At 38.2% G+C, this 25,797-nt stretch overlaps 1 protein-coding gene across 1 annotated transcript in view; it reads right to left on the reverse strand.

Moving 5' to 3' along the window:
• LOC128639934 (interferon-induced protein with tetratricopeptide repeats 5) overlaps nt 1-25,092 on the reverse strand; it is a 37,577-nt gene extending 12,485 nt beyond the window's left edge. The window contains exon 1 of the mRNA XM_053692200.1: nt 25,045-25,092. Coding sequence (XP_053548175.1) covers nt 25,045-25,049 — 5 coding nt within the window. The 5' untranslated portion in view covers nt 25,050-25,092. The remainder of the gene's footprint in view (nt 1-25,044) is intronic.
• Between the last annotated feature and the right edge of the window lie 705 nt (nt 25,093-25,797).

Below are 25,797 nucleotides of genomic sequence, written 5' to 3' on the forward strand. Positions count from 1 at the left end.
CACAGCGGCGAAACATCTTCATTCATCACGGGACCATCTTCTATCTTCATCCCGGTGACGGAGGCTGCGGCTGCAAGGTCATCTGCAACGTCAGTCCTCATCTTTATCCAGGCAACATCGAGGTCCTCTTCATGTGATCCCCAGCCACACACTGAAGATTGAATGCAAGGTACCCCTTTTATATAGGGGTACCCTTGCATTTCTATTGGCTGACTTGATTCTTCAAATTCAAATTGAATTAAATAGGACTGTATTGGTACATTGGGTTGGTGTTGCCTGGATGAAGATGAGGACCGACGTTGCAGATTACCTTGCCACAGCAGCCTCTGCTACTGGAATGAAGATAGAAGATGGTCCAGCGGTGGATAAATATGTTTTGCCACCGTGATGATGATGGGTTGCCGCCCTTCATCAATAGTGAGTACCAGTTTTGGGGTTAGTGTTAGGGTTTTTTAGGTGTTTTTTTTTTTTTAAGATTAGGGCTTTTTTATTTTTAATGGGCAGAAAAATAACTGAATACCCTTTAAAGGGCAAGGCCCATCCAAATGCCCTTTTTGGGGAAAAGGGTAGATTAGGGTTTTTTAGTTAGGTTTTTTTATTTTAAGGGCTATTGGTAGTTTATTTCTAGATAGTGTTTTGTTTATTTTAGGGTGAGTTTTTTTTTAAACGGGGTATTAGAATAGGAATAACGTTTTTTATTTTGGATAATTTAGTTTGTTATTTTTTGTAAGGGTAGATTTTTTTTATTTTCTGTACTGTTAGGGTTTATTATTATTTGTAAGGGTAGGTTTTATTTATTTTCTGTACTGTTAGTGTTTTCTGGTAATGTAGATATTTTTATTTTGTGTATTTATTTTTTTAGGTAGTTAGTATATTTTTTATTTAATTTAAGTGTATTTTAATTGGGGTTAAGTTAGGTTTGGGAGCTTAGTTATTAATTTAATACTTTGCGTTGTGGGGTGGTGGTGGTTTTTCTGTGTTAATAGTTTAATTAGGTACTTTGTGTTGTGCGGGGATGGCGGTTTAGGGTTAATAGTTTAATTAGGTCAATTGCATAGTGGGGGATGGCGTTTTAGGGGTTAATACATTTTCTAAGTGATTGTGAAGTGGGGGGCGGCGGTTTAGGGGTTAATATGTTTATTAAGTAGTTGCGATGTGGGCGGATGGCGGTTTATGGGTTAATAGTTATTTTATATTATATTTATATTTAGCAACTTTTAAATAACATATTAACCCATAATCCACCATCCCCCCACATCGCTAACACCTAATTAAACTATTAACTTCTAATCTGCAATCCCCCCACATCACTAACACCTAATTAAACTATTAACCTCTAATCCGCCTTCCCCCCACATCGCTAACACCTAATTAAACTATTAACCCCTAATCCGCAATCCCCCCACAACGCAAAGTATTAAACTAATAACTAAGCCCCCTACCCTAACACCCCCTAGCTTAACCCCAATTAAAATACACTTAAATAAAATTAAAAATATACTAACTACCTTAAAAATATTTTTTTTACCAAAAAATAAAAAAAATTACAAAAAAAACATAACATTACAGAAAATAAAAAAACTAACATAACTAGAAATAAGAAATCCTAACATTACCAAAAAAATTAAAAAAAACTACCATTACAATAAAACACTAAAATTACAAAAAATAAAAAAGCTAACATTACAAAAAATAACTAACAAAACTATCCAAAATAAAAAAGTTATTCCTATTTTAATAACCCTAATTAAAAAAAAAAACACCCCAAAATAAAAAAAACTGTAATCTAGAAATGAACTACTAATAGTACTTTAAATGGCCTTTTGTAGGGCATTGCCCTAAAGTTAACAGCTCTTTTGCAAACAAAATAAAGACATTACCACCTAACTTTATAACCCCCCACCCCCCCCAACCCCCAAAAAATAAAAAATAAAATAACTAAAAAAAACTAAGCTACCTATTCCCCTGAAAAGGTCATTTGGATGGGAATTGCCCTTAAAAGGACATTCAGATATTTTTCTGCCCATTAAAAAGAAAAAAAGCCCTAATCTCAAAAAAATAAACACTCCAAAAAACCCCCCAAAAATGTAACACTATCCCCAAAATTGGTACTCATCATTGATGAAGGGTGGCGATCCATCTTCATACTGGCGGCGAAACATCTTCATCCATTGCGGGACCATCTTCTATCTTCATCCCAGTGGCGGAGGCTGCAGCGGCGAGGTCATCTGTGACATCAGTCCATTGCTGAAGAGCTGGTGACCCATCTTTATCACAAAACATCTTCATCCACTGCGGGACCATCTTCTATCTTCATCCCGGTGGTAAAGGCTGCGGTGGTGCATTCATCTGCGATGTCGGTCCTCTTCTTTATCCAGGTGACACAGAGGTCCTCTTCATGTGATCCCCAGCCACACAATGAAGATTGAATGCAAGGTACCCCTTTTATACAGGGGTACCCTTGCATTTCTATTGGCTGACTTGATTCTTCAAATTCAAATCAGCCAATAGGACCGTATTGGTGTATTGGGTTAGTGTCGACTGGATGAAGATGAGGACCGACATTGCAGATTACCTCGCCGCCATAGCCTCTGCCACTGGGATGAAGATAAAGATGGTCCCATGGTAGATGAAGATGTTTGCCACTATAATGAAGATGGGTCACCGCTCTTCATCAATTAGTGTTTTTTGGGGGTGTTTTCTCTTCTTTTTTTTTAGATTAGGGCTTTTTTTATTTTTAATGGGCAGAAAAAGAGTTGAATGCCCTTTAAAGGGCAATGCCCATCCAAATACCCTATTTGGAGAAATGGGTAGATTAGGTTTTTTTTACTAAAGTTTTTTTTTATTTTAAGGGCTATTGTTTTTTTAATTTTTGGGTGAGTTTTTTTTTTTTTTAAGTGGGGTATTAGAATAGGAATAACTTTTTTTATTTTGGATAATTTTGTTTGTTATTTTTTTCTAAGGGTAGATTTTTTTTAATTTTCTGTACTGTTAAGGTTTGCTATTTTTTGTAAGGGCAGATTTTTTGTACTATTTTATTTTTTTGTACTATTAGGGTTTGTTATTTTTGTAAGGGTGGCTTTTTTTATTTTCTGTTCTGTTAGGGTTTGTTATTTTTTGTAAGGGTAGTTTTTATTTTCTGTACTGTTAGGGTTTGTTATTATTTGTAAGGGTAGTTTTTATTTTCTGTACTGTTAGGGTTTGTTATTTTTTGTAAGGGTAGTTTTTATTTTCTGTACTGTTAGGGTTTGTTATTATTTGTAAGGGTAGTTTTTATTTTCTGTACTGTTAGGGTTTGTTATTTTTTGTAAGGGTAGTTTTTATTTTCTGTACTGTTAGGGTTTGTTATTATTTGTAAGGGCAGGTTTTTTTATTTTCTGTAATGTTTGGGTTTTTTGGTAATTTTTATTTTGTGTATTTTTTTAAGGTAGTTAGTATATTTTTAATTTTATTTAAGTGTATTTTAATTGAGGTTATGTTAGGGGGCGTTAGGTTAGGGGGCTTAGTTATAAATGTAATACTTTGCATTTTGTGGGGGTGGAGGTTTAGGTGTTAATAGTTTAACTACTTTGCATTGTGAGGGGATGGCGGTTTAGGGGTTAATAGTTTAATTAGGTAATTTGCATTTTTGGGGGATGGCATTTTAGGGGTTAATGCATTTTCTAAGTGATTGCAATGTGGGGGGATAGCGGTTTAGGGGTTAATATGTATATTTAGAAGTTGCGATGTGGGCAGATGGCGGTTTAGGGGTTAATAGTTCAATTAGGTAATTTGTGTTGTGGGGAATGTTGTTTTAGTGGTTAATATGTTTATTTAGTAGTTGCGATGTGGGGGGATGGCAGTTTAGGGGTTAATACATTTTATTAGTGATTGCGATGTGGGGGGGGTGGCAGTTTAGGGTTTTGAATGGCGTTTTGACGTGTCGGTTTATTTATTTTTTTCGGTTTCGATTTTTATGTGTGAATTCAATATTTACATAAACTACTCCTTATTTTTTAGTTATGCATGCAATATACTGGTGTAAGTAACACCAGAAATGTGTAGTTGTGCACATTTATGAACCTCGCTAGTTTTTTCAACTTACCTCAGTCTATCATATTGCGGCGTATGTTATGTGATTCAACCGATGTGCAAGGTGAACTTACGGTCAACGTGGGTTTCAGCAGTTGCGCTGAAGAATATGCAACATATGTAATCTCGCCCCTAGAGCGCAGGTGAAATAATCAGCTAATGATTGAGAGCAGGTTAGTAACCATTGTTACTGATCAGCTGATTATTTCACCTGTGATTCAGTTCAGATATCATGAAAACCTGACCCATTGGTGTGTTAGTCCCAGAAATTGGAAGGATATGTCTCAAAATATGTTAGGAACTTTCATTTTTATTTAAGTGCTTCATGATTCAGACAGAGCATGTGGTTTTAAAAAATCTTTCCAATTTTTTTTTTTTTTTTTGAAAGAGCAGCTTGCACTATTGATAGCTAGCAGAACACATCCGGTGAACCAATGAAAAGAGGCAGTTATGTGCAGCCACCAATCAGCAGCTAGCTCTTATTAATGCATTGCTGCTCCTGAGCCTACCTGCTGTTCAACTAAGGATACCAGGAGAAATAAACAAATTAGATACTAAGGTAAACAGGAAAGCTGTTTAAGATCACATTCTCTGTCTGAATCATGAAAGAAGAATTTGGGGTTTCATGTACCTTTAAATAATTTAACACAGGTTTTTAAAAAATAAAATAAAAAAAATACACAATTTTTTGTTTAACTAAATAAAAAAAGTTTTAAATGGATTTCCTAAAGCCAAAATACAATTTTCTAATTTCTTACTATATATTTTCTTATTGCCGACAATAGATACGGTTTTGTAACCCCTACATTGCAGCTCTGTAGCAGAACACAGAGAGTTTTTGGCAAGTTGTACAACTGCCGCTTCTGATTGACTCATTGGGCCAATTTATTAATGTCTTGCGGACATGATCCGCTGTAGTGTATCATGTCCGCCAGACATCGCTGAATGCCAACAGCATATGCTGTCGGCATTTAACATTGCACAAGCAGTTCTGGTGAACTGCTTGTGCAATGTCCCCCGTGCAGATTTGCGGACAATTGGCCGCTAGCAGGGGGTGTCAATCAACCCGATCGTACAAGATCAGACGGATTGCTGTCCACAGCCTCAGAAGAGGCGTATGAGTTAAGGAGCAGCGGTCTTAAGACACTCCTGTGTCCGGCAAGTCTAAAGTCTCGCGCAGAAACAGGGGTATTTGGCCCCATTCGGGCCATATTTAATCAGACCAATTAACTGTTTTCTGCTCAGGAGGTACAATGGTTGTGGCTTTAAAGCTTCCCCTATGTGTTTAACCCCTCCCCCAAAGTTCACATTGGTGGTGTTACTGCTTAGGACATAGTGATATGGGGCCAAATTATCAAGCTCCGAATGGAGCTTGATGCCCCTGTTTCCGTGCGAGCCTTCAGGCTCGGCGGAAAACAGTAGTTATGAAGCAGTGGTCTAAAGACCGCTGCTCCATAACTTGTCCGCCTGCTCTGAGGCCGCGGACATCATTCCACCTGATCCTATACGATTGGGCTGATTGACATCCCCTGCTAGCGGCCGTTTGTCCGCGAATCTGTAGGGGACGGCATTGCACAACCAGTTCACCACAACTGCTGTCTGCATTTTTCGATGTGCAGTGGACCTGATATGCTACATCGTATCATATACACTCGCAGTTTGGTAAATTGGCCCCATAGGCTTCTGTTCTGCCCCCCCAGTTCACATCCTTTTCCAGTATATAACTGCTCAAAAATAAAATCATTATATGGTAAGCATTATTTTACCACCATTTTAGTGAGCATCCAGGAACTTAGTTATTTTTAGAGGAAAATAAGCATTTCAGGGTATGGTGCTTAGTAGATATGTGCGATTGTGCACATAGTTCCTGAACAAATTAGAAGGTAGGCGACGGCGTGCCACATTCTACTCTATTCTGAGCTGCATAAATTCTTGATAAATTGCAACACACAGAAATCTGTATATATATTAAAATATGTATTAAACTAATTAATTTACATCTGTTCCAAATGGTAATGTTTAGGCAATATATGTCCTTTATTGTTTTAAATTATACATTTACAGGCATTCCAACCTGCAAAAACTAATTTCAGGGAGGTGGTTTCACCCGCTACTGCGCCGCCACCCCCCTTCCCTCCCAGTTATATATTGGACACTTTGAAACCCTAAATAAGATAGAGACTTATCATTAAAGTAGCTTTCCACTAAAGACACATTAAAAAAGTAGCCTTATGGGGGGCGGAGCCGGCTCGGGAAAGAGATGGCCGCACTTTAGGTGAGCTCCGGTGCACCAGTCTGACAAGTACACCCAGAGCCACCTATGACCACACATATAGCCCTGGTTTAACAGTTATAATGTCCCGGACATTACCACATACCTATAAAGTGAAGATCGCATGAGGAACTAGCTGGAGCTGGGTCTCATCTAACACCACAGCTCATGAAGCGCAAGCAGCAGCCGGTGTCTGACAGGGGATTGCAATGAAAACCTGGGTGCACTAATCTCGATGCCGATCTGAGACTTTGGCGAAATCAGGGTAAGGAGGTCAGCGGCATATTAACACACAAGCCCCGATACTCACAAGAGAACTTTCTAACAGTAAGACTGCATCCGCCATCTTGGTGCGACACACGCACTTTTAATTTAGCCCCGGCACATTACAGCAAATCATATAAAGAGCAGTAGCGGTCAGTCACAAATCTGCTTAGGTTTGCAGTGAATTTTGTCCACAGGGCTTAATGGAATAAAACCTACGTATTAGAGTAAAATATAAATATAGAGTTGGAACCGGACTTTACTTTAAACATGTGAACGGAACATGCTTTTCATGCTTGACGGGCTCTGAAGACTCAAGCTGTTTCTTTTCTCCTTCACTTACCCATCACTGTTAAAAATGAAGTGTTATATAACATATTAAGATCTCTTGACCGGTCAAACTGTACTAACATAACAATAGCACACCACTCCTCCGGGGCCATGATTGGAAAGATCAGTTTAATGTCACATCCACTAATGTGAGAAAAGGGAGGAAAAAGGAGACTGCCCCATAAGGCTATCACTGTAAGATCAGGGACTTTACTCTAAATCAATGATCCAATAAGCTTCAAAGCAGGCAAGTCACTGAGGCCTACTCTTTATTACCAGGCAAGGAGGGTGTCAATAATAAGCATACTTATATGCATTTTGTCTATCTGAAGTACAAATCTAAGCTGCCTGGTGATAACATACTGCAGAGACCTTTTTTTTTTTTTTTTTTTTTTAACATCAAAGACAGTTTTCTTTAGATTTTTAATCACTCCCCACGATACAATATATCATAGAAAGACTATATTTCAATATTTCTGAGAGTCTTGATTGCACGGCAGAATACAACAAAAGAGGTCTCAGAGTTAAGTGTAAGCAAGATGTCGCCCAAGAAAAACCCGCAAAAAAGCAGACAAAATAAAAATGGAGGTAAAGAAACTCCGTCAATGGATAAGTATTTTAAAGCAGCCACTCTACTACCACCAAGGGAGAACCCCACAAGCCTGCAGGGATCACAGCATTCAGCATGTTCCTCAGAATCTGGCTCAGATGGAGAAGATAACATGGTATCTATACCACAGTCAGTTTTATCATCTATCCCTTCAAAGCAAGATTTTTCTTCACTCATTACACAAGTAAAGCAGTGCATCAAGGACGAGATTTCTGAGTTAAAGAAAGAGATCACAGACATCGGCAACAGGGTAAATACCCTGGAGGAATCCAGTCAAGAACATGATACGTGCTTAATGAAAGTTAGTGAACAGATGGACCATCAAGATCAGACAATACGCCAGTTGGAGGATAAATTAGAGGACTTAGAGAATAGGTCCAGAAGACATAACATTCGGATAAGGGGTATCCCAGAATCAGTTGACGCCTCAACTCTGCAGGAATACCTACAATCTCTATTTTCACAGTTAAAAGACCCAACAGATGACACTGCAGTAGGAATAGACAGGGCACATCGAGCCCTAAGACCAAAACCTCCCGACATGGCACCACCCAGAGATGTGATAGTAAAAATTACCAATTACCAGATGAAAGAGCAACTTATGACAGCGGCAAGAGAAAAACGCCCTATACAAAAAGATGGTGTTAACCTACAATTCTTCGCTGATCTATCGGCTAGGACATTAGCCAGGAGAAAAGAACTGGCACCACTCACAAAACCTCTACAAGCCAGAAATATAAATTATAGATGGGGCCATCCATTTCAATTGATAGTTGTCTGGAAGAACAGGAGAGCGATTTGTTCCTCGACTATGGAAATGGAGGACTGTTGCAGGAAGCTGGAAATCCCCTTGCCACCAAGGGACATATAGAAAGGCCAAGAATCTACCAACACTGCGAACTCACACATTCCCCCTTTGCCGCAACGTAAAGAATGGCAGATGGTCAGCAGTAAAAGATCAAAGAACCCCTCAACTATGGACTCTAAAGGTCTCGTAACCTGAAAGTACCCATCATACGATAAGTCAGGTATCTTTTCAAGGATAGGGTAACAAGAAAGAATAAGATTTTTAGACAGTTTTGATAAGAAAGAAAATGTTTGACAGACAGGTCAAGAAATGTGATTAAATATTTTACAGAATAGTAATGTTGAATTAAGAACAGGTCATAGAGAATGTTTTTAACTATGCTGGTACTTAGAGGGCTGAATGATTTCCAATAGGGATTTTTTAGCCATTTCCCTCTACGGTTTGTATGAAGAAAAAGTTTTTTATGTTGTTGTTGTTTATAATGTAAAAATATGTTTAGGAAATGTACTGCGGAGTTATAGCAATATGTTTAAAATCATTAAGGTCCATAAGAGTGGGGCGGGAGTAGAAGAGGTGAAATGATGGGTGACACATGTATTCATATAGTATCACAAAACGTGAAAGGCTTTAATGTTCCAAATAAGAGGTCACTAGCATTTAGAGATTTGATACAAAAAGGGGGGGAAATTATTGGGCTACAGGAAACACACTTTAAAAGAGGCTCCATACCCAAATACTTACATAATAGCTTCTCTCAACACTTCCATAGTTCCCATAAAAAAAATAAGGTTAATGGAGTGAGTATCCTCATCCGCAACTCTATTCCCTTTAAACTAATAGAACAAAAAAAAGATGAGGATGGTAGATTTTTAGCAGTATGTGGGGTTCTCTATAACAAAGTAATAACGCTGGTGAATATATACGCTCCCAACCAAAAGCAAGCAGCCTTTTATAAGTCTATTCTACCACTTATACAAGATGTACAAAAAGGCCAATTGATAGTCTTAGGGGACTTTAACTTGCCCATAAATCCTAACCTAGACAGCTCAAACCCAAACATTCACGTTGCAAACTCTACACTCAAATCTATGTGGAATCTGGTAAAAACACTAAGCTTACATGACCCGTGGAGGGTTTCCAACCCTGAGAGGAGAGACTACACCTTCTTCTCAAATCCGAATAAATCATACTCGAGGATTGATTACATATTAGTAGACCATCTAACTTTATCTCACACAGCGGCCTCGAACATTACACATACTACGTGGTCAGATCACTCCATGGTTAGATGCTCAATAAATTGGCCTTCAGCCCCGGTTAGGGAGTTTAATTGGAGACTTGATGAATCCCTACTATTAGATCCAGTGGTGTACAAAACCTTGGAGTCTGAAATACAGGAATTTTTTCATAGAAACGTACAAGAGGACATGTTACCATCAGTGGTTTGGGAGGCTCACAAGAGTTATGTAAGGGGCATTTTAATCAAAGTTAGAGCCAACAAAATCAAACATCAAAGAGAGGAATACCAACACATATCCAGGGAAATTACATATCTAGACCATCTACATAAGCTTCACCCACAAGATGAAAATATTCTTCAGCAACTGACATTTTATAGAACCAAATTAACGTCCCACCTACACATAAAAGCTCAATCAATGGCCCTCAAACTGAAGCAAAAATTTTACTGTGAGGCAGATAAACCAGGGCGGCGATTAGCCAGATCACTTAAAAATAAACAAACAAAATCATACATACACTCCATAAATAACTCCAGAGGTGAGAAAGTAGAAGATACAAAGCAAATAGCAGATGCTTTTAAAAAGTATTATCACGCATTGTACAATCTTTACCCCAACAGATCCTCAATAGATCATAAAAATAAATGCATGAGTTACTTAGAGAATGTACAGGTCCCGACAATTTCTAAGAAGGATAGTGAGATGCTACAAGCCCCGATAGGGTATACAGAAATTAGCGAAGCAATTAAGTCATTGAGACCCGAAAAGGCCCCGGGCCCAGATGGTTTTTCTGGGTCCTATTATAAATTGTATTCTCAGCTATTAATACCACACTTATTAAACACCTTCCAACATATTGATAATGGGGGTATACTACCGGAATCCATGCTACAGGCGGTGATAACAGTTTTGCCTAAGCCGGGCAGGAAACCTAATTCACCAGCAAATTTCAGACCAATTTCTTTATTAAATTTGGACTTAAAAATTTTTGCCAAGGTCTTGGCTTCTAGACTTAACAGTCTCCTACCATCATTGATTTCTCCTGACCAGGTGGGTTTTGTGCCGCGGAGAGAGGCAAGGGATAACACCGTGAAACTTCTAAACATATTGGAGTATATTAATAAGACTAAAGTACCCTCTGTGTTATTGTCTACGGATGCTGAGAAAGCATTCGATAGACTAGATTGGACCTTTCTAGAAAGTACACTTATCAAATTTAGTATTCCAACCTCATTTATAAATAAAAGTATGGCCTTATACTCCTTCCCCACAGCCCAAATTAGAATAAATGGTACACTCTCAGAACAATTTGAAATACGTAACGGTACACATCAGGGTTGTCCTTTGTCCCCACTCTTGTTTATCCTGTCATTAGAAATACTAGCGTGTAGAGTGAGATTGAATGATGACATAGAGGGTATCAATATTAACCACAGGGAATATAAATTATCAATGTTCGCGGACGATGTTTTGTTGTCCCTGTCTAGCCCCCTGGGGTCTCTCTCCGCGGTGCAAAAAGAACTAAAATACTACGGTGCAGTGTCAAATTTCCTAGTTAACACCAGCAAATCGGAACTCCTACCATTACATTTACACCCTACTGATCTCACACTCTTAAAAAACAACTGCTCTTTTGCAATCCAACAAAAATACATTAAATACTTAGGTGTATACCTGTCCAATAACTTAGACTCAATCCGCACAATCAATTACTCCAGGCTACTGAAAGGCATTTCCAACCAGGCCTCATCCTGGTTGTCAAAAAATGTATCCTGGATAGGGAGAGTGAACACTGTCAAGATGATGCTGCTGCCAAAAGTCCTGTACATATTACAAACATTACCATTACCAAACACCAATACGTACATACAAAAACTACAGAAAGTATTTCATCACTTCATTTGGAAGAAAAAACCCCCCCGGGTTAATAAAATGACTACGTATGCCCACAAAGACATGGGAGGGTTAGGTGTTCCCAATCTATTGTTGTACAGAAGGGCCATCTCCCTACAAAGAATCATAGAGTGGAGTAGACATAACAAAAATGATCCAAAACACTGGATACAGCTAGAACACGACATTTCAGGCATACCACAGTTAGGAGGAATGTGCTGGACACCTAAAACTCTATCAAAATCTCAGGTTGGTTTCACTTCCACAGTAGTGTCCACTATCTCGGACTGGAAGTTTATTCAAAATAAGTATAAGGGTATCTCCAGTGCCTACTCTCCACTGACCCCAATTCTAGCCAATCCGGAATTTAGAGAAGGACAAAGGTACGACGTAGGTGGAGACAATGACTTACGGGGATTTGTGCCTGTAGCATTAATAACCAGATTGGGGAAGATATTACCTAGTACGGAATTGGAAGGAGTGGGTAGCGGGTTTTTTAACCAGTGGTTAAAGTATCATCAAGCCAATCACTACATCATGACACACAGAAACAGGACGAGCCTTTTGAGACCCATGACACCTTTTGAACAAATGTGTCTATCTAGTTTGCCACAAAAAGGGATCATATCCATCGTTTATACACTATTACTCAAGGCTACAGTGCCTTCACCACATAATTTTGAGAAAAGTTGGGAGAGAGAATTGATGGGGAAGCAAGATTCACTCATGTGGAAAGCTATTTTCAGTAACTTAGCCAAATCAGCACATACAACTGCTGCCTTAGAAACCAATTACAAAATACTGTTTCGATGGTACCTAACCCCGAACAGAATGAAATATTTATTCCCTTCGGCTAATGAAAAATGTTGGAGATGCAAGAGAGAAGTAGGTAGTATGGGTCATATGTGGTGGTCCTGTACAAGAATAAATGCATACTGGAGGGAGATACTGGAGGAGGTTAAGATAGCCTTATCATGTAACATAACGCTCTCCCCACAAGTCTGCTTATTTAACATGCTAAATGAAATTAAATGCACTATAAGACGGAATATTGGGCATATTATGCTCAATTCCGCGAAACAACTTATAGCATCAGCCTGGAGAGCTGATAGGGTCCCCACAATAGTTGAGTGGAAAGAGAAGGTGAATAGAGCTCTGATAATGGAGAGGTATTATTATTTCAAAACTAATAAGATGACAATGTATAATGATATGCTGTTTTACTGGGAATCTTACAATGGTGCAGGTAAATATTGATTTAATAATATGAAACACAAGCATCACATTAACCAAGATGTTATACGCAAATGAACCACTCCTTTATCTAATTATTACATTGAGAATGGACATTAGTAACTATATTCCGCAGTAAGTAGTAAGTTGTAGTTGTTTTAATAAAGTTAATTTGTTTTAGATTTTCTGGCTATTCCTGTTGGGTAGCAAGCTTAAACCATTTGTGTACATTGAAGTATTAGCTGGATTGTTTTGTCTGGAAAAATCAGAAACTTTAACAAATAACAAAGTCCAGGACTCCAGAATGAAGTTATACGAAATAGTCATGATGTCGACATTGAGTTTGACATATCATGTGGATTTAGCTTTCACTTTCCAGACATTATGTAAGCACTTGGTTTTTGTATTGTATTATAATTTGTACTGTATGGAAAATTCAATAAAGAAATAATAAATAAAAAAATAAAAAAGTAGCCTTATTGCACAACCCCATACAACAAACCTATTTTCCAGTGATTGTACGCTTGTTGAATGCCTAAATATTTTAGAATACGAAATGTAATTACGTCCAGTAAATAAGGTAGTATTTGTGTTTTTATTTTATTAGAATCAGTGGGGGCTTTTTGGTTACTGATGCATGCTTTAAGGGTTCTATAACGTCCCAGCAACTAAAGGCATTCCTTAAAGAAACACTTTTCCGGAGTTGGGCCACATTGGATCATGGTACTCGGAGTTTCAGGAAAATTGCATTCCATTTACTGGCATCAGGGAGCCGCTATTACAATCAGGGAGACTCCCTGAACTTCATGGAGAGTTGGGATGTCTGCATTTATATGATTATGAATTATTACTTTAAAGGGACACTGTAGTTAATATTTGAAAAAAGAATGATTTAAATAGTATTTTTGTAATATATATATATATATATATATATATATATATATATATGTATTCATTTTTTTGCAGTTAAAGTTGTTAAAATTGAGAGTGAACTTGCCTACGTTGTCATTTACTGATATGAACTGTATGATACTATAGTATAATTTCTTCTCAATACAGCTCACTATTTTCCTACACTCCCTAAGCAGCTGTAGTACATTCAGACATCCCAACTCTCCCTGAAGTTCAGGGAGTCTCCCTGATTGTAATAGTGACTCCCTGATGCCAGCAAATGGAATGCAATTTTCCTGAAACTCCAAGTACCATGATCCAATGTGGCCCAAATCCGGAAAAGTGCTTCTTTAAGGAATGCCTTTAGTTGCTGGGACGTTATAGAACCCTGAAAGCATGCATCAGTAACCAAAAAGCCTCCACTGATTTTAATAAAATAAAACACAAATACTACTTTATTTACTGCACGTAATTAAACTTCGTATTCTAAAATATTTAAGCATTCAACAAGCGTACGATCACTGGAAAATAGGTTTGTTGTATGTGGTTGTGCAATAAAGCTACTTTTTTAATGTGACTTTAGTGGAAAGCTACTTTAATGATAAGTCTCTATCTTATTTAGGGTTCCAAGGTGTCCAATATATAACTGGGAGGGAAGGGGGGGTGGCGGCGCAGTAGCGGGTGAAGCCACCTCCCTGAAATAAGTTTTTGCAGGTTGGGATGTCTGTACATGTAAGGAGCCAACTACTCAGCTACCGGGCACCACTAGCTGTGGCAGTATTAGCTGTGCTCAGTAAATTGTGTGCACCATAGAGAGCAGCAGTTTTCTGACTTTCTTTTCAGCTGCCCTCTTTGCACAGATTAGTTTGTTGCCAAGGTAACCCTGTCAGTGCAGGAATTGTAATCAACTTCAGAGCACATCTCTCATGGCAGAGAGGCAGCTTTATGTATTTATGTATGCTTATGTACCCCAATTACATAAAATAAAAAAGACTACCTTACTAATAAATTAATTAAAAAGTACCACAATAAAAAAAATCCTAACTTAAAATAAATAAACCTATTACATAAAAAAACCCTAAGATTAAATTAAAATTAAAAAAAATCTAATATTATAAAAAATAAAAAAATCTATAGTTAGAGAAAAAATTTTAATTATCCATAATAATTTTTTTTAAACCTAATCTAATACCCTTATAAAAATAAAAAGCCATCCAAAAATAAAAACACCCCCAATCTAAGAATAAACTACCAATAGCCCTTAAAAAGGCCTTTTGTAGGGCATTACCCTAAAGTGATCAGCTCTTTTACTGTTAAAAATGACAAATTACACCCTAAAAGTACACACCCAACCCCCCAAAATAAAATAAACCTAAATCTAAAAAAACCTAAGCTACCTATTGCCCCTAAAGGGTCATTTGTATGGGCATTGCCCTTAATAGGGCAATCATCTCTTTTGCTGCCCATTAAAATAAAAAAGCCCTAATCTAAAAAAAAAACCACCCAAAAAGAAAACAAAAACCTAACTCTAACCCTGAAATAGGTACTCACTATTCCTGGCGGCTCCATCTTCATCCAGCGTGGAGACATCTTTTTTCTTCATTCAGAGCGAAGGCGGCGCAGAGAATTAATGGTGGCCACAGAGCAGGACCAGCGGCCATGAAGACATCCAGCGTGGAGGATCCTCTTCAGTGTAAGGCGATGATAGCATGAAGTGGATCCTCCACTCTGATTGTCTCTGCGGCCGCTGGTCCTTCTACGTGGCCGCCGGTCCTGCTCTGTGCCGCCTTTGCTCCGTGCCGCCTTTGCTCCGGATGAAGAAAGAAGATGTCCCCGCGCTGGATTAAGATGGAGCCGTCTGGAAGAAGACCTTTACCGCTGGACTTCAGGAATGGTGAGTACCTATTTCGGGGTTAGAATTAGGTTTTTTTAAATTAGGGCTTTTTTTAATGGGCAGCAAAAGAGCTGTTTGCCCTTTTAAAGGCAATGCCCATACAAATGCCCCTTTTGGGGCAATGGGTAATTTAGTTTTTTTAGAGTTAGATTTTTTATTTTGGGGGGTTGGGTGGGTAGTTTGGTTTTACTTTTAGGGGGTTAACAGCAAAAGAGCTGATCACTTTAGGGCAATGCCCTACAAAAGGCCATTTTATGGGCTATTGGTAGTTTATTCTTAGATTAGGGGGGAGTTTATTTTGGGGGTGTCTTTTTTATATTATAGGGGTATTAGATTAGGTTTAAAAAAATTATTTTTGATAATTTCGTTTATTTTATTTTTTTGTAAAATTAGATTTTTTCATTTTAATTTAATCTTAGGTTGTTTTTTTATGTAATGTTATGTTTTTTTATTTTAATTTTAAGTTTTTATTTTGGTACCTTTTAATTAATTTATTAGTAAGGTAGTCTTTTTTTATTTTATGTAATTGGGGTTAATTTAGGGGGTGTTAGGTTTGGGGGTTTAGTAATTAGATAAATTATTTGCATTTTGGGGGATGGTGGTTAAGGGATTAATTAGATAGATTGCGTTGTGACTTCAATAGCGCCGGTATTACGAGTCTGTCCTGGGAGGCCAAAAAGTGAGCGGTACACCATCTCCTGTCAAGAGTCCTACCGCATTTAAAAGTCAGTAGTTAAGAGTTTTATGGTACAACGCCGTAACATAAAACTCATAACTAAAGTGCTAAAAAGTACACTAAAACCCATAAACTACCTATTAACCTCTAAACCAAGGCCCTCCCGCATCACAAACACTAAAGTTAAATTATTAACCCCTAATCTGTCGCTCCGGACACCGCCACAACCTACATTATACTTATGAACCCCTAATCTGCTGCCCCCAACATCGCCGACACCTACATTATTTTTTATTTACCCCTAATCTGCCGTCCCCAATGTCGCCGCCACCGACCTACACTTATTAACCCCTAATCTGCCACCCCCAACTTCGCCACCACTATAATAAACATATTAACCCCTAAACCGCCGCACTCCCGCATCGCAAACACTAGTTAAATATTATTAACCCCTAATCTGCCTCCCTAACATCGCCGCCACCTACCTACATTTATTTACCCCTAATCTGCCGCCCCCAATGTCGCCGCCACTATATTAAAGTTATTAACCCCTAAATCTAAGTCTAACCCTAACACCCCCTAACTTAAATATAATTAAAATAAATCTAACTAAAAATTTCTATCATTACCTAAATAAGTCCTATTTAAAACTAAATACTTACCTGTAAAATAAACCCTAAGATAGCTACAATGTAACTAATAGTTACATTGTAGCTATCTTAGGCCTAGATTTAGAGTTGGGCGGTAGCCGTGAAAACCAGCGTTAGAGGCTCCTAACGCTGGTTTTTACCGCCCTCAGGTATTTGGAGTCAGTCAGGAAAGGGTCTAACGCTCACTTTTCAGCCGCGACTTTTCCATACCGCAGATCCCCCTACGCCATTTGCGTATCCTATCTTTTCAATGGGATCTTTCTAACACCGGTATTTAGAGTCGTGGCTGAAGTGAGCGTTAGAAATCTAACGACAAGACTCCAGCCGCAAAAAAAAGTCAGTAGATAAGAGCTTTCTGGGCTAACGCCGGTGTATAAAGCTCTTAACTACTGTGCTCTAAAGTACACTAACACCCATAAACTACCTATGTACCCCTAAACCGAGGCCCCCCCACATCGCCGCCACTCGATTAAATTTTTTAACCCCTAATCTGCCGCTCTGTATACCGCCGCCATCTACGTTATCCCTATGAACCCCTAATCTGCTGCCCCTAACACCGCCGACCCCTATATTATATTTATTAACCCCTAATCTGCCGCCCCCGCTATCGCTGACCCCTGCATATTATTATTAACCCCTAATCTGCCGACCGCACATCGCCGCCAGCTACGTTATCCCTATGTACCCCTAATCTGCTGCCCCTAACACCGCCGACCCCTATATTATATTTATTAACCCCTAATCTGCCCCCCACAACGTCACCTCCACCTACCTACAATAATTAACCCCTAATCTGCCGACCGCATCTCACCGCTACTATAATAAAGTTATTATCCCCTAATCCGCCTCACTCCCGCCTCACTAACCCTATAAGAAATAGTATTAACCCATAATCTGCCCTCCCTAACATCGCTGACACCTAACTTCAATTATTAACCCCTAATCTGCTGACCGGAGCTCGCCGCTACTATAATAAATGTATTAACCCCTAAAGCTAAGTCTAACCCTAACACTAACACCCTCCTAACTTAAATATAATTTAAATCTAACGAAATAAATTAACTCTTATTAAATAAATTAATCCTATTTAAATCTAAATACTTACCTGTAAAATAAACCCTAATATAGCTACAATATAAATTATAATTATATTGTAGCTATTTTAGGATTAATATTTATTTTACAGGCAACTTTGTATTTATTTTAACCAGGTACAATAGATATTAAATAGTTAAGAACTATTTAATAGTTACCTAGTTAAAATAATTACAAATTACCTGTAAAATAAATCCTAACCTAAGTTACAATGAAACCTAACACTACACTATCAATAAATAAATTAAATAAACTACCTACAATTATCTACAATTAAACCTAACACTACACTATCAATAAATAAATTAAATACAATACCTACAAATAACTACAATTAAATAAACTAACTAAAGTACAAAAAATAAAAAAGAACTAAGTTACAAAAAATAAAAAAATATTTACAAACATTAGAAAAATATTACAACCATTTTAAACTAATTACACCTACTCTAAGCCCCCTAATAAAATAACAAAGACCCCCAAAATAAAAAAATGCCCTACCCTATTCTAAATTAAAAAAATTCAAAGCTCTTTTACCTTACCAGCCCTGAAAAGGGCCATTTGCGGGGCATGCCCCAAATAATTCAGCTCTTTTGCCTGTAAAAAAAACATACAATACCCCCCCCCCAACATTACAACCCACCACCCACATACCCCTAATCTAACCCAAACCCCCCTTAAATAAACCTAACACTAAGCCCCTGAAGATCTTCCTACCTTATCTTCACCATACCAGGTTCACCGATCCGTCCTCTGAAGTCTTCATCCAAGCCCAAGAGGGGGCTGGCGATCCATAATCAGGATGAAGTCTTCTATCAAGCGGCGGCTGAAGAGGTCCAGAAGAGGCTCCAAAGTCTTCATCCTATCCGGGAAGAAGAGTAGATCCGGACCGGCAACCATCTTGATCCAAGCGGGCAGAAGAGGACATCCGGACCGGCAAACATCTTCATCCAAGCCGCATCTTCTATGTTCTTCAATCCGATGACGACCGGCTTATCTTCAAGACCTCCAGCGCGGATCCATCCATCTTCACCGACGACTTCCCGACGAATGACGGTTCCTTTAAGGGATGTCATCCAAGATGGCGTCCCTAGAATTCCGATTGGCTGATAGGATTCTATCAGCCAATCGGAATTAAGGTAGGAAAATTCTGATTGGCTGATGGAATCAGCCAATCAGAATCAAGTTCAATCCGATTGGCTGATCCGATCAGCCAATCAGATTGAGCTCGCATTCTATTGGCTGTTCCGATCAGCCAATAGAATGCGAGCTCAATCTGATTGGCTGATCGGATCAGCCAATCGGATTGAACTTGATTCTGATTGGCTGATTCCATCAGCCAATCAGAATTTTCCTACCTTAATTCCGATTGGCTGATAGAATCCTATCAGCCAATCGGAATTCGAGGGACGCCATCTTGGATGATGTCCCTTAAAGGAACCGTCATTCGTCGGGAAGTCGTCGGTGAAGATGGATGTTCCGCGTCGGCGGGATGAACATGGATCCGGAAGAAAGAAGATTGAAGATGCCGCTTGATAGAAGACTTCAGCCGGATCATGGACCTCTTCAGCTCCCGCTTGAATGAAGACTTCAGCCGGATCATGGACCTCTTCAGCTCCCGCTTGGATGAAGACTTCAGTCGGATCATGGACATCTTCAGCCCCCCGCTTGGGCTTGGATCAAGACATCGGAGGAGCTCTTCTGGATCGATCGGTGAACCCAGCGTGGTGAAGATAAGGTAGGAAGATCTTCAGGGGCTTAGTGTTAGGTTTATTTAAGGGGGGTTTGGGTTAGATTAGGGGTATGTGGGTGGTGGGTTGTAATGTTGGGGGGGGGTATTGTATGGTTTTTTTTACAGGCAAAAGAGCTGAATTCTTTGGGGCACGCCCCGCAAAGGGCCCTTTTCAGGGCTGGTAAGGTAAAAGAGCTTTGAACTTTTTTAATTTTAGAATAGGGTAGGGCATTTTTTTATTTTGGGGGTCTTTGTTATTTTATTAGGGGGCTTAGAGTAGGTGTAATTAGTTTAAAATTGTTGTAATATTTTTCTAATGTTTGTAAATATTTTTTTATTTTTTGTACTTTAGTTAGTTTATTTCATTGTAGTTATTTGTAGGTATTGTATTTAATTAATTTATTGATAGTGTAGTGTTAGGTTTAATTTTAGGTATTTTATTTAATTAATTTATTGATAGTGTAGTGTTAGGTTTAATTGTAGATAATTGTAGTTATTGTATTTAATTTATTTAAAGATAGTGTAGTGTTAGGTTTAATTGTAACTTAGGTTAGGATTTATTTTAAAGGTCATTTTGTTATTATTTTAACTATTTTAGCTATTAAATAGTTATGAACTATTTAATAGCTATTGTACCTGGTTAAAATAAATACAAAGTTGCCTGTAAAATAAATATAAATCCTAAAATAGCTATAATATAATTATAATTTATATTGTAGCTATATTAGGGTTTATTTTACAGGTAAGTATTTAGCTTTAAATAGGAATAATTTATTTAATAAGAGTTAATTTATTTCGTTAGATTTAAATTATATTTAACTTAGGGGGGTGTTAGTGTTAGGGTTAGACTTAGCTTTAGGGGTTAATCCATTTATTATAGTAGCGGCGAGCTCCGGTCGGCAGATTAGGAGTTAATAATTGAAGTTAGGTGTCAGCGATGTTAGGGAGGGCAGATTAGGGGTTAATACAATTTATTATAGGGTTAGTGAGGCGGGAGTGAGGCGGATTAGGGGTTAATAACTTTATTATAGTAGCGGTGAGAGAACACTACACTATCAATAAATTAATTAAACACAATTGCTACAAATAAATACAATTAAATAAACTATCTAAAGTACAAAAAATAAAAAAGAACTAAGTTACAAAAAATAAAAAAATATTTACAAACATAAGAAAAATATTACAACAATTTTAAACTAATTACACCTACTCTAAGCCCCCTAATAAAAAAACAAAGCCCCCCAAAATAAAAAATTCCCTACCCTATTCTAAATTAAAAAAGTTACAAGCTCTTTTACCTTACCAGCCCTGAACAGGGCCCTTTGCGGGGCATGCCCCAAGAAGTTCAGCTCTTTTGCCTGTAAAAAAAACATACAATACCCAAGCCCCCCAACATTACAACCCACCACCCACATACCCCTAATCTAACCCAAACCCCCCTTAAATAAACCTAACACTAAGCCCCTGAAGATCATCCTACCTTGTCTTCACCATACCAGGTTCACCGATCGGTCCAGAAGAGCTCCTCCGATGTCCTGATCCAAGCCCAAGCGGGGGGCTGAAGAGGTCCATGATCCGGCTGAAGTCTTCATCCAAGCGGGGCAGAAGAGGTCTTCCATCCGATTGAAGTCTTCATCCAAGCGGCATCCATCCGGAGCGAAGCGGCAGCATCCTGAAGACCTCCAGCGCGGAACATCCATCCGGCCCGACGACTGAACGACGAATGACTGTTCCTTTAAGGGACGTCATCCAAGATGGCGTCCCTCGAATTCCGATTGGCTGATAGGATTCTATCAGCCAATCGGAATTAAGGTAGGAATTTTCTGATTGGCTGATGGAATCAGCCAATCAGAATCTAGTTCAATCCGATTGGCTGATCCAATCAGCCAATCAGATTGAGCTCGCATTCTATTGGCTGATCGGAACAGCCAATAGAATGCGAGCTTAATCTGATTGGCTGATTGGATCAGCCAATCGGATTGAACTTGATTCTGATTGGCTGATTCCATCAGCCAATCAGAAAATTCCTACCTTAATTCCGATTGGCTGATAGAATCCTATCAGCCAATCGGAATTCGAGGGACGCCATCTTGGATGACGTCCCTTAAAGGAACAGTCATTCATCGTTCAGTCGTCGGTCCGGATGGATGTTCCGCGCTGGAGGTCTTCAGGATCCTGCCGCTTCGCTCCGGATGGAAGACCATAGAAGATGCCGCCTGGATGATGACTTCAATCGGATGGAAGATCCTCTTCTGCCCCGCTTGGATGAAGACTTTGACCGGATCATGGACCTCTTCAGCCCCCCGCTTGGGCTTGGATCAGGACATCGGAGGAGCTCTTCAGGACGGATCGGTGAACCTGGATGGTGAAGACAAGGTAGGAAGATCTTCAGGGGCTTAGTGTTAGGTTTATTTAAGGGGGGTTTGGGTTAGATTAGGGGTATGTGGGTGGTGGGTTGTAATGTTGGGGGGGGGGTATTGTATGTTTTTTTTTACAGGCAAAAGAGCTGAACTTCTTGGGGCATGCCCCGCAAAGGGCCCTGTTCAGGGCTGGTAAGGTAAAAGAGCTTGTAACTTTTTTAATTTAGAATAGGGTAGGGAATTTTTTATTTTGGGGGGCTTTGTTATTTTATTAGGGGGCTTAGAGTAGGTGTAATTAGTTTAAAATTGTTGTAATATTTTTCTTATGTTTGTAAATATTTTTTTATTTTCTGTAACTTAGTTCTTTTTTATTTTTTGTACTTTAGCTAGTTTATTTAATTGTATTTATTTGTAGCAATTGTGTTTAATTAATTTTTTGATAGTGTAGTGTTAGGTTAATTGTAGGTAATTGTAGGTAGTTTAGTTAATTTTTTTATTGATAGGGTAGTGTTAGGTTTAATTATATCTTAGGTTAGGATTTATTTTACAGGTAAATTTGTTATTATTTTAACTAGGTAACTATTAAATAGTTCTTAACTATTTAATAGCTATTGTACCTGGTTAAAATAAATACAAAGTTGCCTGTAAAATAAATATTAATCCTAAAATAGCTATAATATAATTATAATTTATATTGTAGCTATATTAGGGTTTATTTTACAGGTAAGTATTTAGCTTTAAATAGGAATAATTTATTTAATAAGAGTTAATTTATTTCGTTAGATGTAAATTATATTTAAGTTAGGGGGGTGTTAGTGTTAGGGTTAGACTTAGCTTTAGGGGTTAATACATTTATTAGAATAGCGGTGAGCTCCGATCGGAAGTTTAGGGGTTAATAATTGAAGGTAGGTGTCGGCGATGTTAGGGAGGGCAGATTAGGGGTTAATACTATTTATGATAGGGTTAGTGAGGCGGATTAGGGGTTAATAACTTTATTATAGTAGCGCTCAGGTCCGCTCGGCAGATTAGGGGTTAATAAGTGTAGGTAGGTGTCGGCGACGTTGTGGGGGGCAGATTAGGGGTTAATAAATATAATATAGGGGTCGGCGATGTTAGGGCAGCAGATTAGGGGTACATAGGGATAATGTAAGTAGCGGCGGTTTACGGAGCGGAAGATTAGGGGTTAATAATAATATGCAGGGGTCAGCGATAGCGGGGGCGGCAGAATAGGGGTTAATAAGTGTAAGGATAGGGGTGTTTAGACTTGGGGTACATGTTAGGGTGTTAGGTGCAGACGTAGGAAGTGTTTCCCCATAGGAAACAATGGGGCTGCGTTAGGAGCTGAACGCTGCTTTTTTGCAGGTGTTAGGTTTTTTTTCAGCTCAAACAGTCCCATTGTTTCCTATGGGGGAATCGTGCACGAGCACGTTTTTGAGGCCGGCCGCGTCCGTAAGCAACTCTGGTATCGAGAGTTGCATTTGCGGTAAAAATGCTCTACGCTCCTTTTTTGGAGCCTAACGCAGCATTTGTTTGAACTCTCGATACCAGAGTTAATTTTATGGTGCGGCCAGAAAAAAGCCCGCGGAGCGTTAACAGCCCTTTTACCGCCGAACTCCAAATCTAGGCCTATGTGTGGTGAGTTGAAAATAGAGTAAAATGTCTCCATTTTCGCTGCGTAAGTTCTTGCGCTGAATATGTGATATCTATTTGCGACGCCCGGTTCTATGTTAGTTTATGGAAGTAAAATTTCAGAAATATACATGCCACATTTATATGCGGCGCTGTATATGTAATAGCAATATCCGACTAAAAACAGCCGACACTGGCTTTTGTGGGCGACACCGCATATGTAATCTTACCCTGTAGTTGCAAAATGTTCACATTGCAAAAATGCTGTTGATCCCATCATGTGTATTTTTTACATATGAGAAGTAATTTTACCCCACGTTTGCCAGTAACATACAATTAAATCATTTTACTTCTTTGGCTAACAGTAACACATGTAAATGGAAGTAATTTGACCCACTTGACTGGCCCTCACTTTCTGCTCCATATTTGTGATGATCTGAGGCATAGGAAGTCTTACATTTAGCTAACACTCAGGGACTTGGAATAAAACAAAAATGGACATTTAAGTGGCCACTATTTTTGTAAAGATTTTACATGTAAAATACTGGACTCTCTGGTTTAATACTGGACACCTGGTAACCCTAGATATGGACAACTTTCAGAACTCCATTGATGGAGAGGAGCAAGCCTAACAAATCCTTTTTACTTATTCTGCATAGCTCTGCCTACTTCCATTCACTACAGGTTTATGATGCTCTGTTAGCTGACGTACGTCTTTAGCTTAGACAATCATTTAAAGGGACATTAAAAAACACAAAAATTCTATCTATAAGAAAATGGACTCAGGTGTGACAGTTTGCCTAATAGTTATTCTTATTGATAACCTTGTATATTGATTTGACTAATGACAATTCCTGAAGTTCTAATTGTACATTCTTGCTTGCTAGGTACCTTTTGTAGAATAGCCTGTCTCGTTATCTGTTTGGCTTGTTCTGATGTTGGAGTTTTGCCTTCCAGACATCTGTGTTTGTACTGGCAAATCTTTTATAATATATATATACAGTATTTATACAGTATATATATATATATATATATATATATATATATATATATATATATATATATATATATATCTACACACACATATATACTTTGTTTCACATAATGTATTTGCATGTGTATGTATCACAAAAAGTTTTTAACTGTATCAACCATGTCTTCAAAAATATATTTGTCTTCACTATGTTTATTTATTTTCTCTGTGCATATAATTTTATATCTTTTATACTTATTAAACTGTAATTAAGAATTAAAATAATTTTATAATACAAAAATCATTTTAAATAAAATAATATCTAACCTTTACAGTTATTGAAATAACAATTGCAAGATACTATTCTATGAAAAAAACATATTAAATTATTGTAGGTACAATCAGTAAAATCTTATAGTTACCTCATGATGACAATGCTGTTTATTCTATGTCTCAGTGTAAAGATGATCGTCTGATTACTGAGGCTGCAGCACAGTTTTTATTGGAAGCAATAGAACAAGCTACTGATTTACGTCAGATTAGTGGGAGGGGAAAGTAAAGAAATGAAACTTAGAAACTGAAACCTACAATGAAACTGGATATAGAATCAAAGAACAGTTTTATCTATTGTAAACACTAATAATAATCACAGTTTTAGTATTGAAGTAGGAAACTGTAATTAGTGCATAATATCACTGTACTGGGTATATATAGCTCAATGTTTTCATGTAACTGCTGATTAACAAATATTGTTAGTATTTTCTTTTTTTAATTCCCTATACCACTGGTACTGACCTCTAAGCTTGCTCAGCAGCTGTGTATTCTTAGGCTACCTGTGCACTGACATCAGCACTAGAAGTGTGGGCAAGATGATAAAGAAGCAAAGTCTTAAAAACAAACAAAAAACAGCAGTCTAGAATGTCACCTTAATCTTTTAATTTCCAGCATCTTTCTAATTATTATTATAATTTTATTTATTAAAGTGATGGTAAACTCTCCCCTTTATAAAAAACACTTGTTGCCCGTTAGTTCACCTCACACTGCATGTGAAAGTCCCTTACTCTTAATGGTTTCCTCTACCTTTTATGGGTTACTAGTCCTAAAGCGCGTTCACACGGGCCTTTTTTTGCAGTACAGCGGCCCACCCCTTGCGCTCTCTCCCTCCCCCTTTTTGT

Source organism: Bombina bombina, chromosome 9 (genome assembly GCF_027579735.1).
Source record: "Bombina bombina isolate aBomBom1 chromosome 9, aBomBom1.pri, whole genome shotgun sequence".
NCBI lineage: Eukaryota > Metazoa > Chordata > Amphibia > Anura > Bombinatoridae > Bombina > Bombina bombina.